Source organism: Callithrix jacchus, chromosome 2, assembly GCF_049354715.1.
Source record: "Callithrix jacchus isolate 240 chromosome 2, calJac240_pri, whole genome shotgun sequence".
In the NCBI taxonomy this organism is placed as follows: Eukaryota; Metazoa; Chordata; class Mammalia; order Primates; family Cebidae; genus Callithrix; species Callithrix jacchus.
This window is the reverse complement of record NC_133503.1, coordinates 197,980,314-197,997,725: the sequence shown is the minus strand read 5'-3', so window position 1 is coordinate 197,997,725 and position 17,412 is coordinate 197,980,314. Positions and strand designations below refer to the sequence as shown.

The window sequence follows — 17,412 nt, the reverse complement described above, 5'->3', positions numbered from 1 at the left end:
GAACACCAGTGCATAGTTTAAAAATGCCAGTGACGTTAGCACCGGTAAACACCTCAACAGTTAACCCCCGAAGCACCAAAAGATTGGCTTGTTCTCTGTGTGGAAGGTCACTCGTCCAATGCCTGCAGAATTTCCAAACCTGAGTTTCTAGGTTTTCTCCATCTTCTTTCAGTTCTTATCCAGTACACGAAGTACTCCCTGGGCTACTGCCCTCCTCCTGGAACTTGGGCTGGACTAGAGCAGCAGGACATGGCATCTGTCCCCTGTGCCTCATTTTCCTTTCTGCCCTGCTCATCAGGATCCCAAGGACCTACATGTGGGCCTTGTGCTCAGGGCTGTCCTTCGCATCGCATTGCAGAAAGGTGGATGATTCTTTCCACCATCTCCCACAGCTTGCCCTTGATATCTGTGCATGGACTTTGCCTGGTTCTGGGCTTCCCTTGAGGCCCCTCTCTGTCTCCAAGCCCAAGGAGGCTGGAGCTTTGCTGTTGACAGGGCCCCACCTTTGCACCAACCCTAGGCCACACCACAACCAAAATTGTGACATAACACTGCTGTATGCTGTAACAATGCTGCTGTGTGCCACAAAAAAACTGCTGTATGCCATAACAATGCTGCTGTGTCACAAAAATACTGCTGTGTGCCATAACAAGGCTGCTGTGTCAAAAAAACAATACTGTGTGCCATAACAATGCTGCTGTGTCACAAAAACACTACTGTGTGCCATAACAATGCTGCTGTGTCACAAAGATACTGCTGTGTGTCATCAAAATGCTGCTGTGTGCCACAAAATTGCTGCTGTGTGTCACCACAATGGTGCTGTGTGCCACAACAATGCTGCTGTGTGTCATCACAATGCTGCTGTGTGCCATCACAATGCTGGTGTGTGTCATCACAATGCTGCTGTGTGCCACAACAACGCTGCTGTGTGCCATCACAATGCTGCTGTGTGTCATCACAATGCTGCTGTGTCTCACCACAATGCTGCTGTGTGCCACAACAATGCTGCTGTGTGTCATCACAATGCTGCTGTGTGCCACAACAGTTCGGTTGTGTGCCACAAAAACACTGCTGTGTGCCACAAAAACTCTGCTGTGTATCATCACAATGCTTCTCTGTGCCACCACAATGCTGCTGTGTGTCATCACAATGCTGCTGTGTACCACCACAATGCTGCTGTGTGTCATCACAATACTGCTGTGTGCCACAACAATGCTGCTGTGTGTCATCACAGTGCTGCTGTGTGCCACAACAGTTCGGTTGTGTGCCACAAAAACACTGCTGTGTCTCACCACAATGCTGCTGTGTGCCACAACAACGCTGCTGTGTGCCATCACAATGCTGCTGTGTGTCATCATAATGCTGCTGTGTCTCACCACAATGCTGCTGTGTGCCACAACAATGCTGCTGTGTGTCATCACAATGCTGCTGTGTGCCACAACAGTTCGGTTGTGTGCCACAAAAAAACTGCTGTGTGCCATTACAATGCTGCTGTGTGCCACAAAAACTCTGCTGTGTATCATCACAATGCTGCTCTGTGCCACCACAATGCTGCTGTGTGTCATCACAATGCTGCTGTGTGCCACCACAGTGCTGCTGTGTGTCATCACAATGCTGCTGTGTGTCATCACAATGCTGCTGTGTGCCACCACAATGCTGCTGTGTGTCATCACAATACTGCTGTGTGCCACAACAATGCTGCTGTGTGTCATCACAATGCTGCTGTGTGTCACCACAATGCTGCTGTGTGTCACAAAAACACTGCTGCTGTGTGTCACCACAATGCTGCTGTGTCTCATCACAACGCTTCTGTGTCTCATCACAACGCTTCTGTGTCTCATCACAACGCTGCTCTGTGCCACCACAACGCTGCTGTGTGCCACAACAACGCTGCTGTGTGCCACAACAACGCTTCTGTGTGCCATCACAGTGCTTCTGTGTGCCACCACAACGCTGCTGTGTGTCACCACAATGCTGCTGTGTGCCACCACACTGCTGCTGTGTGTCATCACAATGCTGCTGTGTGCCACCACACTGCTGCTGTGTCTCATCACAGTGCTTCTGTGTGTCATCACAACGCTGCTCTGTGCCACCACAATGCTGCTGTGTCACCACAACGCTGCTGTGTGCCACAACAATGCTGCTGTGTGCCACCACAATGCTGCTGTGTGTCATCACAATGCTGCTGTGTGCTACAACAATGCTGCTGTGTCTCATCACAGTGCTTCTGTGTGTCATCACAACGCTGCCCTGTGCCACCACAACGCTGCTGTGTCACCACAACGCTGCTGTGTGTCATTACAATGGTGCTGTGTGCCACCACAATGCTGCTGTGTGCCACAACAATGGTGCTGTGTTTCACAAAAACACTGCTGCTGTGTGTCATCACAACGCTGCTGTGTGTCATCACAATGCTGCTGTGTGCCACCACAATGCTGCTGTGTGCCACAACAATGGTGCTGTGTTTCACAAAAACACTGCTGCTGTGTGTCATCACAACGCTGCTGTGTGTCATCACAATGCTGCTGTGTGCCCCAACAGTGCTGTTGTATGCCACAAAACACTGCTGTGTGCCACAACAATGCTGCTGTGTGCCGTAACAATGCTGCTGTGTGACACAAAAACACTGCTGTATGCCATAACAATGCTGTGTCATAACACCGCTGCTGTGTGCCACCACAATGCTGCTGTGTGTCATAACTCTGCCGTGTGCCTCAACAATGCTGTGTGCCATAACACTGCTGTGTCATCACAACGCTGCTGTGTGCCACAACAATGTGCTGTGTGCCACAAAATCACTGCTGTGTGCCATAACACTGCTGTGTCATAACAGTGTTGCTGTGTGCCACAACACTGCTGTGTGCTTGCAAGCTGCCCAGCCGTGCCACACCCACGTGGCACAGATCTGTCACTCAAGTACCTGGTGGCCAGGGTCTCACAGGTGCCCTTGCTGCAGCTGCCAGGTGGCCTTCCCAGATGAAGTGGGAGGAGGTCACTCCTTTGTGCTTTTTTCTCATGGTTCCGAAGGAGCAGTACCAGGGCTTTCTGTCTGGCCGAACTCAGACACCTTCTAGCGGAGTCTGCGTGGAGGACCAGGTAGCCCATAAAGGGGTCTGCCCTGGCCTCAGAAGCGGAGGCCTCGCCCTCACACCTCGCCTGTGTGCCTCACTGGTTCTCGGCTCTTGCACCTCCTCCCACCCTCAGGCAGACCAAGCCCGGGCAGGCGTGGGCCGCAGTCGCAGACCTGGTGTCCCAAGGAAGGCGCAGCACACGTGGAAGCCGAACGCCGAGACTCAGTACCAGACGGCCGGAAGCTGAGCGCGCGCGAGGCTCAGTACCTTACAGCGGGAGGCTCAGTACCGGACGTTGGGAGGCTGAGCCCGCGCGAGGCTCAGAACCCGACGGCTGGAGGCTGAGCGCGGGCGAGGCTCAGTATCCGATGGCTGGAGACTGAGAGCACGAGGCTGGGAGGCTGAGAGTGCGCGAGGCTCAGTATCCGATGGCTGGAGACTGAGAGCACGAGGCTGGGAGGCTGAGAGTGCGCGAGACTCAGTATCCGATGGCTGGAGACTGAGAGCACCAGGCTGGGAGGCTGAGAGTGCACGAGGCTCAGTACCAGATGTTGGGAGGCTGAGAGCGCACGACGCTCAGTATGAGACACAGCATCTCCACTGAGGAGGAAGCGTCCCAGCCAGCGAGTTCACTGCTATCCCACCTGCAGGGCCGGGACAGGGCAGCCCGGCCCTCGCCTGTCAGTGCAATGGCAGGAAATTGGTAGTCCTGTCAAGTCGGCAGCGTGCAAGAGGGCTGCTCACCTCGGCCCCTGTGTCAGTGCAGTGAAGTGAGACCTTTGACACTCGACTGAGAGCGTCATGCTCCTGCGGATGCCAGTGCTCACATGCATCAAACTTGTCAGATGTGGCCGCTTGCCGGGGTTGATGGTGCTGTTTCTCAGGATGTTTCTCCCATCTACATTGAAATCTTTTGTTAATATTGATGATTTCGTGAAAGGACATTCATGACAATTTATAAACATCATCCAGAATCCCACCACTCCAACCTAGTTTGATGTACTCTCTTTTTTCCAGGTCTGTTCCATGTGAATATATAACATCATGTGGTTGAAATCGTAGCCTGGAGGTCCCGGGCCAAATGGTTCATTATTGTCTCAGCCATGACAGCAGTCATGGTGGCACCATAGTTTACTGGAGTTACTTGAATTTCAGGTTGTTTTCAGGTTGTCACTATCACAGCGCTGAATTAAACAATATTGTCCTTTACAATATTGGAATTTCCTTCTTGTGAATTACTCTCTGTCTTTTCTGCTAACGTCTCAGGAGTGGAATTTCTGGGTCAAAGAGTATGGTGCTTTTTTTTTTTTTTTTTTTTTTTGGCCCTTCATCCTTAAGGCAGATGGGTTGTATCGATGTCAGTAGTAAGCCCGTTTTCCTGTGTTCCTGTGCCTCTAGGTCACTGAGGAAACAAGCCTCGTCCTGCAGACCCTCGGATACACGTGCACCTGTCGAGGAATAATCAATGTGAAAGGAAAGGGGGACCTGAAGACGTACTTTGTAAACACAGAAATGTCAAGGTCCCTTTCCCAGAGCAACGTGGCGTCCTGAAGAGTCACCTTCATTTTGGCAAGAAGACTGTATTTCCAGGAAGGTACCACACACTTTCTGACTGCAACTTCTGTCCCTCACTTTTGATGTGCGTGCTCTGTCTGTCCTATGGAGCCTCTGCAGACTCATTCCTGTGACCCAGTGGCATACCGTTTGGTGTCTGACGTGTGCCCAGATCGTTCTGCCACTTGCACTGTGCTTGCTCCTAAGCAAAAGGGAAAAGGAGGCTGTGTGATGGAAGAAAAGCATCCAGAGAACTAACAAAGAGGAGAGAGGTGAAACACACATACACATTCTTAAGGCAATAAAACTAGGGGGTGTATAATATCTTCTGGTGCATGTTCTTTTCTGGAAGATACGGTAGCTCGCCAACCGCATCCGCTCGTCTGATACTCAAACACACAGTATTCGTGAATAAGTTGATTCTGTACCCCACATGGAGTCTGTGCTTACCCATCATCTCATTGCCAATGGTGTCCAAGGGCCCCCGTTGGGACCCACGGCTCTCGTCCCTCTGCTCCATGTGCCTCATGCCAGCAGCACGTCACCATCCATCCCCAGAGTTAGTCCTCACAGCCTAGGACCAGTTTTGTACCAGATTCGTCTGATGTTTTGATGCCATTTGTCTTTTGTAAAGTTAATCCATTAAAAGTTTTATGTACTTTGATTTACAGTGCCTGTATCTTATTTTCCTGTCTTCTTTCTCCTGTGGTTTGCTCCAGAATTCAAGTTTGTTTTCCATCCATTCTCCCTTTTGACACAGTTGATTCAAAAAGAGCTCTCCAGAAGCCAACACTGAGATGTAATTCAGATTAGGACACAGTGTGTGACGCAGATAATTTGGTTACTCAGCTCCCTGGAAAGTAGACAAGCATGCTCAGTGTACCTAGTGGTCTGATTTTAATTTGGGCATCTCTAGAGAACATTTTCAGGGAAAAATACTTTAACAGTAAAAAGATTCTCTGCGAGCAACAGTGCCCCCTCCGTCCACTATGCTCCTGTCTACGGGAAGAATGTTTTGCTAGAGCCAGCAGACACAGACTGTAAAAGAATAATGTGGAACCAGCTATGCAAATCAGTCTCACAACAGCGTAAACTAACTGCTAGAAGTACTAAGTCCCACGAACTGCCTGTTACGTCTGAGAAGGCAAAAGAAGACACGCAGCCAACGTTTATGCATTTTTAAAGACAGAAGACCTTGAAGAATTTGTTCTTGTCAATCCAACACAAGTTGTTTGGTACTTTTAACATAAAGAAATCATACTTTGCCAAATAGTGAAAAGTAGAGCAATCGTGTGTAATCTAATGTTTAAAAGCAAAACTGCAAATTATAGCCTACTTGGTCAAACTTGTTTTCTTTTTATAGCTCATGGCAGGCATCTGTAAGAGGCAGAGGACCCAGGTGATCTCATAGGAAGCCTGTTATTCGTGGGAATGCGAACTTGAAGCACAAGTCCCTGGTTTGATTCCTGGCTCTGATTTTTTACTAGCTGTGTGACTTTGAACAGATCTCTTAGCCCCTCTTAGGAGTACTTTCCTTATTGGCAACTCATGGGATTGATAGTCATTAAATGAGGTAATGACTGTGAGCGAGGCTGGCAGGTGCCCTGTGGCATTCACAGCACAGCGCGGCTGCTGTGCCAGGACTGACTCATTTCCCATAAAAGGCACTTATAGAAGCTGATAACCATCCCTCATCACCAAAGTGTGAATAGAGCATGACTTATTCAGTATTCTGCTTCAATCGAGAATTTTTTGATCCTGTAATCACAACTTGGCATTGGCCTTAATATGCCCAAATCTCCAGTAACAGTTATTGAAGCAAGAGAACTATTCCAAAGGCATTTCTGTTCCCTCTAACCGAAATCTGGACTGGGACGCCATTGTGTTTCTGTGAGCTCAGACTGATGTGGAATTTATAAGATGAGCAGCAGCCATGCCTTGCAGGTTCTTCCTCCCTTACCATCCTAACTGCACTCATCCTCAGGTCACCGTAGGTCATTGATCCTGAGTGAACACCCCCAGCTGAGTGATCCACCAAGTTCTCACAAACAGAGTCCCTCCCACTCCCCCAAGGGATGCACTGAACTTGGGTTTGGGCTGAAAAGAACTCAAAAGGGGAATTGTGTTCTCTCAAAGCCATGTCACCAGCCCTACCAAACAATAGGCTTTTAAAAGCAATCAGTCACTGTCAGAATCCACTGTGGGAAGCTCCATGTGGGCCCTTCTAGGTGTGGACCCATAGCAGCAGCCTTAGCATCACCTGGGAATTGTCAGAAATGCAGATTCCCAGGCCCCAACCTGAAGGAGGACCCCGAATCTGAACAGGTTTCCCAGGTGATGCTGATCCCTGATCAAGCTTGAGCACGCCCTCCTTCCCTCCCCAGTGTTTTTGCAAATGAGGAAACAGGGGCAGAGTAGTTCAGGCTCATATGTTCAGAGTTCCACAGCTGGTTAGCAGTCGAGGCCAAGCTAGAGTGGAAAACTGCCTGTTCCCTGAATCTGAAAGAGCATTCATCCTGGTCAAAGCTCCTTAAAGCTCTGAGCAGCTAAAAGCATCCCTGTGAGTAAAAATGCCAGGCAGAAAACCTGATGGGCACTGCTCATCAGCCCAGGTCCCAGTGCCACTGGTTTAAGAAAAAACCTCTCCCTAATGCTCTCTTTAACCTTTTAAGTCTTACAGGAAGCCTCTCGTGAAAATTGCCTCTAGTCCAGTTGCCAAAACCCCCAGTGTTTTATGTATCTGTTTAGAAATGTCTAAGTTTTATCATCAATCTGCGATGTTGTTCTTCCTTCCCAATTCAGTCTGCTCCTAAAGGCAGAACCATTCATCTTTCTTTTGCTCGGATACATGAATGACCAGGAAACATCATCAGGCCAGGTGCAGTGGCTCATACCTGTAACCCCAATATTTTGAGTGGCCAAAGAGAGAGAATCACTTAAGCCCAGGAGTCTGAGACTGGCCTGGGTAACATAGCGAGACCACATCGCTACAAAAAAATAAGAATATTAGCTGGGGATGGTGGCATGTGCCTGTAGTCCCAGCTACATGGGAGGCTGAGGTGGTCAGATCACGTGAGCCCAGGAAGTCCAGAATGCAGTGAGTCTTCATTACACCACTGCCCTCCAGCCTGGGTGACAGAGCAAGACTTTGGCAAAAAAAAAAAAAAGAAAAGAAAAACCTAATTGCCCAGTGATGAAAATTGTATAAACAAAGCAAATCATACTGTAAGAATATATTCTCTTACATACGATGACTTTAACAAGCATTCATGCATTGGCTTTAAATGATAAACATTGGGATACCAAGATAAATACACTGAATTTTCTCTTACTGCTTAACAAATGTGAGATCTTTTCAGATCTTGGCCAGTTACAGCCCTGCCTGTTGAAAGTCAGTATGTAGCAGAGGGTGAAGGGAGTAAGGCCTGGCTTAAAGTAAATGACAATAAGTTAGTTTGACATTAATTTATTGCAGTCACTTACAGATGCCTTGTCTTTGTTGAAATCGAGTCTGAATAATTTATAAATATTTCTATAACCCAAACTTTATATATTTTCTATTATGTTATTATAAATGTGGTATAATGCACCCAAAGGCATTCGAAATAAACGACTGCCATTTGTTTGAAATAAATAAAAGACACTTACACTGAAAAACTGTTTTCAGAAAAATAAATATTTAGGAGTCACTCAGCCTTGAAATCGCTGGCAATTCAGTGTCATTTATTTTTAGAGAATCCTCTTGGCAGATTCCAAATGATAAAACCAGTGATGGAGGAATCAGCATTGAACTTAATTAGACCACCTGCCCATTCACTGCTAAACTGGGGGAAATTCAATCATGAATCTCATGGTAGATGAGAGATGAGTTCTTCCAAGGGATCCATTCATTAAAAACGTAGCTGATACCTTAATACGTGGGTAAGTTTCAAATTATCTCCGAAGTAAGTATTTTTAACTTGGGTTAAAAGCAAGTGCATCCCAAAAGAAGACTGTTTAAAGTCGTCACTGCTGTGATGATGGACCCTGCCCGGGGCACGCACATTACGCTCGTGTTATGCCTGCACTCCAGCAGCTCGCTGCCTCCCAGATGAACTTTTCTAGGTTTGGAAATTCCACTTCAAAGATGAGGACTTGTCTGCTCAAATAGAGGACATGACTTGCCCTAGAACACAAATCTAGAACATGCAGCAGCCAGAATTTTACCCAAGTTCGTTGAACACCAAAGTCTCTCTCCATGACTGGCCCCCTCTCCCTGAGCAGTGACAGTGAGCACTGCTGGCCACCAGGATAACAGGGCCACCCATCCTTACTAGGACTCCCAGTCCTGGTTGCAAAAAATCCTGTTATTTGTGGTTCAGACGTCTGGAACAACAAAAATGTAGTTTCTAGAGTCTGACTGTGCCGACAGACAATTGTCATTACATCTCCTCTTGGAGGAGGGAACATGTCAGGGTTGTCTGTGTTACGAGGCAGCAGGAGTTCCCATAACTCTTGGGAAACGTAACTGCACCTCACTCCTGTGACTGCCTCCCCAAAGAATCCTGGCAAATGTAGACAGCCAGTGAACAAAAACCAACCCAACCATTACTAAGGGGAACAAAGTTTTCATTTTATTTAAGTGCTCACAATGAATCAGTCTCCAGTATCATTTGATCAAAAATAATTCCAGCTGAAAATCATCCCACTAGAGACGATTCACATGTACTACAGGTGTTTGCTCAGGCTCCTGCTAATGTGTTCATGTGCCCACAGTAGAGATATAACACAGGCATAGCCAAGCTCCTAGGTGTCATGAGATGGGAAAGAAGGTTTCAGACGCCACCTTCTCACTGTACAACTTTGCCAGCCCTGTATTTGCCAGCGGGGTATTGTGACATGCCCTGTGGGCCACACGGATGCTTCAGGCTGGAGCAATGTGCCCAAAGCCAGGTGCCCTGAGGCTGGGGATGTCATTCTTCCTGTAGAAGTCAGCCTGTACGTGGTTGGCACGGCCGAAGTCCCGGTTTAGGGGTTCAATGGGCTGACTGATGCGCTTCCCGTAGACAGAAGACGTCAGCACACCAACCGGCCTCTCCTGTTCCTGGTGACAGTTGTCAAAGCACATGGTCAGCACCACTGCATTCACCAGCACAACTCACCCGCACATCCGTCAGCCTCGGTCCTGGGAGCTATTTCTCCCATGGTGGACCAAGAGGATGCCTCCATGTTGAAGCCAGGGGCTCCATCAACTGGCCCAGACCATTTGCTCTACCTGTCTGTCCTTGGGCTCTTTCTGGTCATTTCCCTCTCCTGCTGCTGCTGGTCCCTTCCCACCACCCAGATCCTGGCTCAGATGTCCAGGTCCTCCCTGGCCCCGCCTCTCCCCAGCTCCCTGCTCATCCCTTTCACTTTCCGCATCTCCTCACATCCTCACATGGCTTACTCTTCCTATATACCACCACTCATCACTACCTAGAATTTGCTCATGATTTCTTTCTTTTTTCGAGATGGAGTCTTGTTCTTGTAGCCTAGACTGGAATGCAGTAACGCAATCTCAGTTCACTGCAACCTTCGCCTCCCAGGTTTAAACAATTCTCCTGCCTCAGCTTCTCTGGTAGCTGAGATTACAAGAGTGCACCACCACACCTGGCTAATTTTTGTATTTTTATTAGAGATGGGGTTTCACCACCTTGGCCAGGCTGGTCTTGAACTCATGACCTCAGGTGTCCCACCCGCCTCAGCCTCCCAAAGTGCTAGAATTACAGGCGTGAGCCACCACACCTGACCCATGATTTCTGTGCCTTTACTTTATCTCTTTCCCTGTAGGTATGACAGCTTTGAGAGGATGGGGATTTTTTCTAAAAAACAATGTGCCATATTTTTCTCCTGGGGAAAACACTAACTTTGCTGTCAACTTAGAACGCACTACATGTGCTGGTGATGGTGGCTTGGTAACTAAACTTGGAAGAAATGTTCTCGTGTGTGCAACTTCAGCCCTGCAAAATCAACTTTTCCAGAACAATTATGAAAGCCAGGACTCAGCGGTTAAGCAGACACTTGTTTTATCTGTTGAAGAGAACATCTTAGCTTTGCTGTCCTTAAATTGTTAAATTCTAAAGAACCAAAAAATATTACAAGAAAAACACACGATGACATGACTGAACAAAGAGAGCTATAATAGTAGCTCAGCCTTAGCTTGTTGGCACAAATAGAGCGCTGCATAAAGAAAATTAAATAAAGCAGCTGAGCACAACACTAAATATATATGTGTAGGTGTACACATAACACAATGCATGTACACATAAATGTACGTGCATATACACAATACAATATACACATGTGCATGACATATACATGTATGCACACGTATATACACACATATACACATATGCATGCACCTATACACACATTTATACACATTCACAAGCAGGCACATACACATGAACACATATGCACACATACATGCATATACACACATGTACACATGTATAAGCACAGATACACATATGCATACACACAAAGCATGTACAATATATAAAATATACATATATGTATATGCATATACATACATCCATACATACGTGTACATACATGTATGCCTATATACATGCATACACATATACACATACAGTCGTGTGCCACATGACATTTTACTCAATGATGGATCGCATATATGATGGTAGTCCCAATAAGGTTGTAATATTAGGTTGGTTCAAACATAATTGCTGTTTTTGCCATTAAAATGGCAAAATCTTATAGAACTGAAAAGTTCCTATCACCTAACGATGCCGTAACTGTTGTCAAGTTGTAGCACAGCACATTAGTCATGGCGAAAACAAACCTGTGCTGCCAGTCACATAAAATACAGCACATACAATTCTGTACAGCTCATAGTGCTTGACTGTGTATTTATTATGCATAGCTTTATGTATTTATGATACTTTTTATTGCTATTTTAACAGTGTACTCCTTCAACTTATTTTTTAAAGTTAACTGTAGAAAAGCCTCATGCAGGTTCTTTAGGAGGTATTCCAGAGAAGACATTGTTAGCATAGGAGATGACAGCTCCATCGTGTTGTGTGCCATTGCCTTTGAAGACCTTCCAGTGGGACGAGGTGTGGGGGTGGAAGGCAGTGATACTGACGATCCTGACCCTGAGTAGGCCTAGGCTACGGTGTGTGTTTGTGTCTCAGTTTTTAACCAAAAACTTTAAAAGCTTAAAAAAAAAATAAAGAGAGAAACCTTATAAAGAGATAAAGGAAATGTTTTTGTCCAGCTGTCCAATGTGTTTGTTTTAAGCTAAGTGTTACTACAAAAGAGTCATCAAGTTTTTAAAATTAAAAACTTTATAAGGTTAAAAAGTTATAGTAAGCTAATTTATTATTAAAGAAAAAAATATGTAATGACTTTACTGCAGCCAAAGTGTGCAGTGTTTATAAAGGCTACGGTAGTCACAGAAATGCCCTGGGCCTTCACATTCACTCAGCACGCACTCCCTGACTCAGCACGCACTCCCTGACTCACCACAGCAGCCTCCAGTCCTGCAAGCTCCATTCGAGGTAAGTGCCCACACAAAGGTATCGTTTCTTATCTTTTATGCCATACTTTTGCTGTACCTTTTTATGTTTAGATATACCAATACTTACCATTGTGTTATAATCATCTACGACATTGTCTACAGTAACGTGCTGTACAGGTTGATGGCCTAGGAGCAGTAAGCTGTACCATATGGCCTAGGCATGGAGTAAGCTGTGTTACCTAGATTTGTGTTAGGTACACTCTGATGTTCACTCGATGACAAAATCGCCTAGCAATGAATTTCTCAGAATGAGTCCCTGTCGTTAAGTGATGCATGACTGTTCATGCACCCTCCACCACACACACACACACACACACACACACACACACGTACAAGCATACCTCAGAGATACTGCAGATTTGGTTCTAAACCATGGCAATAAGGTAACTATCGATATGAAGTGAGTCATAAAATTTTGGGGGGTTTTCAGTGCATATATAAGTTATATTTACACCACACCATAGTGTGTTAAGTGTGCAATAGCATTATGTCTGAAAAATGTATAGAGCTTAATTTGTAAATACTTTATTGTTAAAAAATGCTAACACAGGGATAGGAAGGGAGCACACGCTATTGGAAAAATGGCACCAACAGACTTACTTGACATAAGGTTACCACAAACTTTCGATTTGTAAACAAATGCAGTATCTATAAAAGCCAATAAAGTGAAGTCCAATAAAACTAGATATGCCTGTACAGTTTTGCTAATCTGTTGACAACCTGTTAATATTCTGTCTTAATATTACCTCTTCATTAACATGAAGTCCCAGGCTTTTTGCGTGTTCTCTGTCATCTCGGTGCAACTTCTGATCATAATCTAGGCGCCTCTTAAAAACACAGTCGTAGAGGGAAGTAATTCCTGTCTGGAACAAAAAGAGGAAGAAAGCCATGGGCTAATTTGAAGGCTGAGACACTGAGGCCTGGCGGAGCACAGATGCCGGTACTTTCCCAAGGAAGGCCGGAGGTGCATGTGGTGAGTATGTGGTAGGAAAGGTCATCTCACCAAGAAGGACCAGCTGTGACCCGGAGCCAGGAGAGGCCCAGGCCTTACCAGCAGAGATGGTTGCTACGAGGCCCCAGATGAAGTAGGAACATTTTCATGGCACTTCTCAACTTTCTCCTCCCTTGGTGAGAGAAGTGGGTCCCCAAGCTCTCTTGCTGTCTGACTCCATTGCTAGAGCTCAAACTTTAAAATAAAAATGTGTGTTAGTCCATTCAGGCTGCTGTAACAAAATACCATATAGACTGGGTGACTTACGGGCAACAGCAATTTATTTCTCACAGTCCTAGAGGCTGCAAAGTCCAAGTTCAAGGCCCTGTGAGATTGAGTGTCAGGTGAGGGCCCAATTTATGATTCACAGATGGTGTCTTTTCCCCTGTATCCTCACATGCTGAAAGGGCAAACAAGCCCCTTCAGGTTTCTTTTATGAGAGCACTAATCCCATTTATGGGAACATGACCCTGAGAGGCCTAATCCCCTCCAAAAGGCCCTGCCTCCCAATACCACCACATGGTGGGTGAGGCTTCAACATATGAATTTGGAGAGACGGAAACATTCAGACCGTAGCAAAATGACATCTCTAAGGTTATGTATATTTTTTTCTTTGAATCTACTTGTTTTGTGTTGCTCAAGTTTTCTATAATAAGCTTGAGCTTCTTTGAAAAACAAACAATACCCACATACTAGGATAATGAAACTTAACAGGAGTCCCTAGTGCAGGACCTCAGGGCAAACGTCTCTGCTCTCTGACAGTTGCCTGAAACCCAACTGACAGAAGGAAGATTTAAAGAAAGGCATGTGAATTTTTATTAATGTGCATGAGGGAAATCTCAGGGTGATTACCCTGCCACGCAATAGGCTACAGATCCTTGTACAGGCTTCTTCGTATGAGAAAGGAAGATGGGGAAATGTGGATGATTTTAGGGAGGTAGGAAGTTATCTTTAGGAGGATATAATGGGCTTGGAGAAGATAACAGTGGTCTGGGACAAAGTCTGTTGGGCCCACAGAGCAGTCAATGGTCTGTGACAAAAGTCTGTCCAGGTGTCTTAGCAGACTTTGACCTGTCTTCCCATGATAGGAGTGCAGTTAATGCAAACTCAGGGAAGGTACCAGCGGTCCTCGTTTTTGTTAGGAACAAGCTGCCTCCTCTGATACTTACAGAGCAGCCAGGCAAGTTAATAAAACGTGTTTGCCTGACTTTGAGTCTATTCTCCTTTCTCTCAGCTACCCTTTCGTTATTGGTGCCGAAACCCAGGAGGGGTGCACTCCAGCTGGGCATCCTTAAGGGACTCTCTCTCTCTCTCTTTCTCTCTCCTTCCCTCTCTCTTCTATCACTGCTTTCCCAGCCATCCTCCTCTTCCCGAACCTACCAAAGATCTGGAGGATCTCCCAGACTCTCCAATTGCTGGTGACCACATCCACCCTCAGAGCCTCTGCCAGGGTGAGTAAGAGAGACTGTTGCCCTTTACCCGTAACTGTTGACTGTCTCTGCCTTCCCAAAAGACCCAGCACTGGGCCAAGGGCTTCCTCCGGCCTCCAGGCCTCTGGTTCCTCCATTTCACGGAAGCCCGACTCAGAGGATGCCTCCCATATTCCGGACAGGGGACACCCTCTCCTGCCGTCCTTGTCAATCAGCAGTCTCTTCTTCTTCTCCCTGCCTTCCCCATTTGCAATGGGAGCTTGTCACTCTACCCCTTCCAAAACAATCCCCCTTGGGTGTCTCCTGCGTAATATCAATACTCTTGGCCTCCATTCAGAAGATCGTCCTAAGAGGCTTATCTTTTACAGTAATACCGTTTGGCCTCAATACAATTAGACAAGGGCTCCCAATGGCCTGAAAATGGTATTTTTGATTTCAACATACTGAGAGACTCAGACAACGTTTGCCACTGCAATGGGAAATGGTCTGAGATTCCTTATGCTCAGGCTTTCCTCACCCTCCGTAGCCGCCCTTCCCTCTGCCGGTCCTGCTGTACTTTCCAAAGCTTCCTCCCTCCTTCCAAACCCGACTCTCTTCCTGCCACACCCCCCACAGCCCCAGCTGACAACTCTCTTCCTGCCACACCCCCCACAGCCCCAGCTGACAACTCTCTTCCTGCCACACCCCCCACAGCCCCAGCTGACAACTCTCTTCCTGCCACACCCCCCACAGCCCCAGCTGACAACTCTCTTCCTGCCACACCCCCCACAGCCCCAGCTGACAACTCTCTTCCTGCCACACCCCCCACAGCCCCAGCTGACAACTCTCTTCCTGCCACACCCCCCACAGCCCCAGCTGACAACTCTCTTCCTGCCACACCCCCCACAGCCCCAGCTGACAACTCTCTTCCTGCCACACCCCCCACAGCCCCAGCTGACAACTCTCTTCCTGCCACACCCCCCACAGCCCCAGCTGACAACTCTCTTCCTGCCACACCCCCCACAGCCCCAGCTGACAACTCTCTTCCTGCCACACCCCCCACAGCCCCAGCTGACAACTCTCTTCCTGCCACACCCCCCACAGCCCCAGCTGACAACTCTCTTCCTGCCACACCCCCCACAGCCCCAGCTGACAACTCTCTTCCTGCCACACCCCCCACAGCCCCAGCCAACGATCCAACTTCCTTTGACCTCGCCGATTTTCCTCCTCCTCCTCATCCACATTATAATTCCCACGGGAGCATCACAATCCACCGTACGTCCCCACTCCAGCCCTACCTCCCCGCCAGCCACCTCACTTCTGGCTCTGAATCCTCCCGGTCTCCGCCCCGTACCCATTCCCAAGCCCAACATGCCCGGCAACCGGCTCCCTTGGGCTCCCTTGCTTCCCCTCTGGGAGGCAGCAGGGGCTAAAGGAATTGTTCGTGTCCATGTCCCCTTCTTCCTCTCCGATCTCTCCCAGATTGAAAAACGTCTTGGGTCCTTCTCCTCTGATCCTGATACTTACATGACCCAGTCTTATGAACTCACTTGGCATGATCTTATGAACACACTTGGAAAGAGTGTGGCTTACGTCCCAGGCACCATGTGGATGATCTTCATTGGGGAGACCCTACTAAGTCGTCGGAGCCACTGCCACCCGCGGGAAGAGCCTTCCTGAGAGGACCAACCCACAGACGCCAGTCAGGCATCCTGTAACCATATGATTACTTGCCTTATTTCACGCCTTAACAAGACCACCTATAAGGCCATAAATTTTGAAAAACTTAAAGAAAGTTCCCAAAAGGCAGATAAAAATCCTGCCCAATTCCTTTCTCACCTTACAGAGGCTCTCTAAAAATATACCTGCCTCCCGAGAAGGAACTATTGTTCTTAATTCCCATTTTATCTCCCAATCTGCTCCTGACATTTGGCGCAAACTTAAAAAGGCTGAAGATGGCCCTCAAACCCCACAACAAGGTCTTCAATAACAGAAATAAGCAGAGCAAGTTAGATAAAGTCCAAAGAGATCATGCTAAATACCAGCCTCGAGCTGCAGCTATCCGTCAGCCTAGCCATGGTACCCAAGGGCACAAAAGATCCGATAGCAGTGGCCCTCCTGGGCCTTATTTTAAGAGCGGCAAACAAAGGTCACTGGGCGAGGACGTGTCCTAACCCAAGAGTGCCAAAAAGCCCTTGCCCAGTCTGCTGGCAGACAGGCACCTGGAAGTCTGACTCCTCTCAACAGACGGACAGAAAAGCCTGCACCTCAGAGCCATCATCCGCTCAGCAAGACAAAAAGTGAAGAATCACTTGCACTCCTGCAGCTCCTCGGCTTAGCCACTGAGGACTGCCGAGGCTCAGGGCCCCTACCCCATCTGCCATCACTGCATCAGAGCCCAGAGTAACTCTGCTAGTAGGTAGCAGGCAAGCCAATCTCTTTTTTAATCAATACCGGGGCCACGCACTCAGCTTTGCCTGAATTCTCAGGACCCACTCATCCCTCTCAAGTCTCAGTCGTGGGGGTTGGCGAATCCATCTCATGTGCCACCAGACCTCTTACTTGTTCCCTATTTGATACTGTTTTCTCACACTCTTTCCTTATCATGCTTCATTGCCCTACCCCCAATCTAGGCAAAAAACCTAAAATCAAAGCTTCCAGCACCTTTTTCTGTTCCCCACAACCAGATTCTCTCCTACTCCTCTCTGCCACCATGCCAACCCTTGACCCTGCCCCCAATATCCACTCCCCACTTCTCTTGTTAATCCAACAGTGTGGGACACCACGACCCCTTTGTATAGACGCCCTTTTCTTTCTTTCTTTTCT

General features: G+C 47.5%; 2 protein-coding genes across 2 annotated transcripts in view; one reads left to right on the top strand and one right to left on the bottom strand.

Annotated features, from left to right (window-relative positions):
• ADCY2 (adenylate cyclase 2) overlaps nucleotides 1-5,289 on the top strand; it is a 456,478-nt gene extending 451,189 nt beyond the window's left edge. Inside the window, exon 25 of the mRNA XM_002745132.6 lies at nucleotides 4,470-5,289. Coding sequence (XP_002745178.3) covers nucleotides 4,470-4,622 — 153 coding nt within the window. The 3' untranslated portion in view covers nucleotides 4,623-5,289. The remainder of the gene's footprint in view (nucleotides 1-4,469) is intronic.
• Nucleotides 5,290-9,216: 3,927 nt separating this feature from the next.
• The window catches only part of CFAP90 (cilia and flagella associated protein 90), a 28,863-nt gene continuing 20,667 nt past the window's right edge, over nucleotides 9,217-17,412 (bottom strand). Inside the window, exons 2-3 of the mRNA XM_002745131.7 lie at nucleotides 12,933-13,049; nucleotides 9,217-9,708 (exon numbers count right to left, since the gene is read on the bottom strand). Of these exons, the coding sequence (XP_002745177.3) occupies nucleotides 9,529-9,708; nucleotides 12,933-13,049 (297 nt within the window). The 3' untranslated portion in view covers nucleotides 9,217-9,528. The remainder of the gene's footprint in view (nucleotides 9,709-12,932; nucleotides 13,050-17,412) is intronic.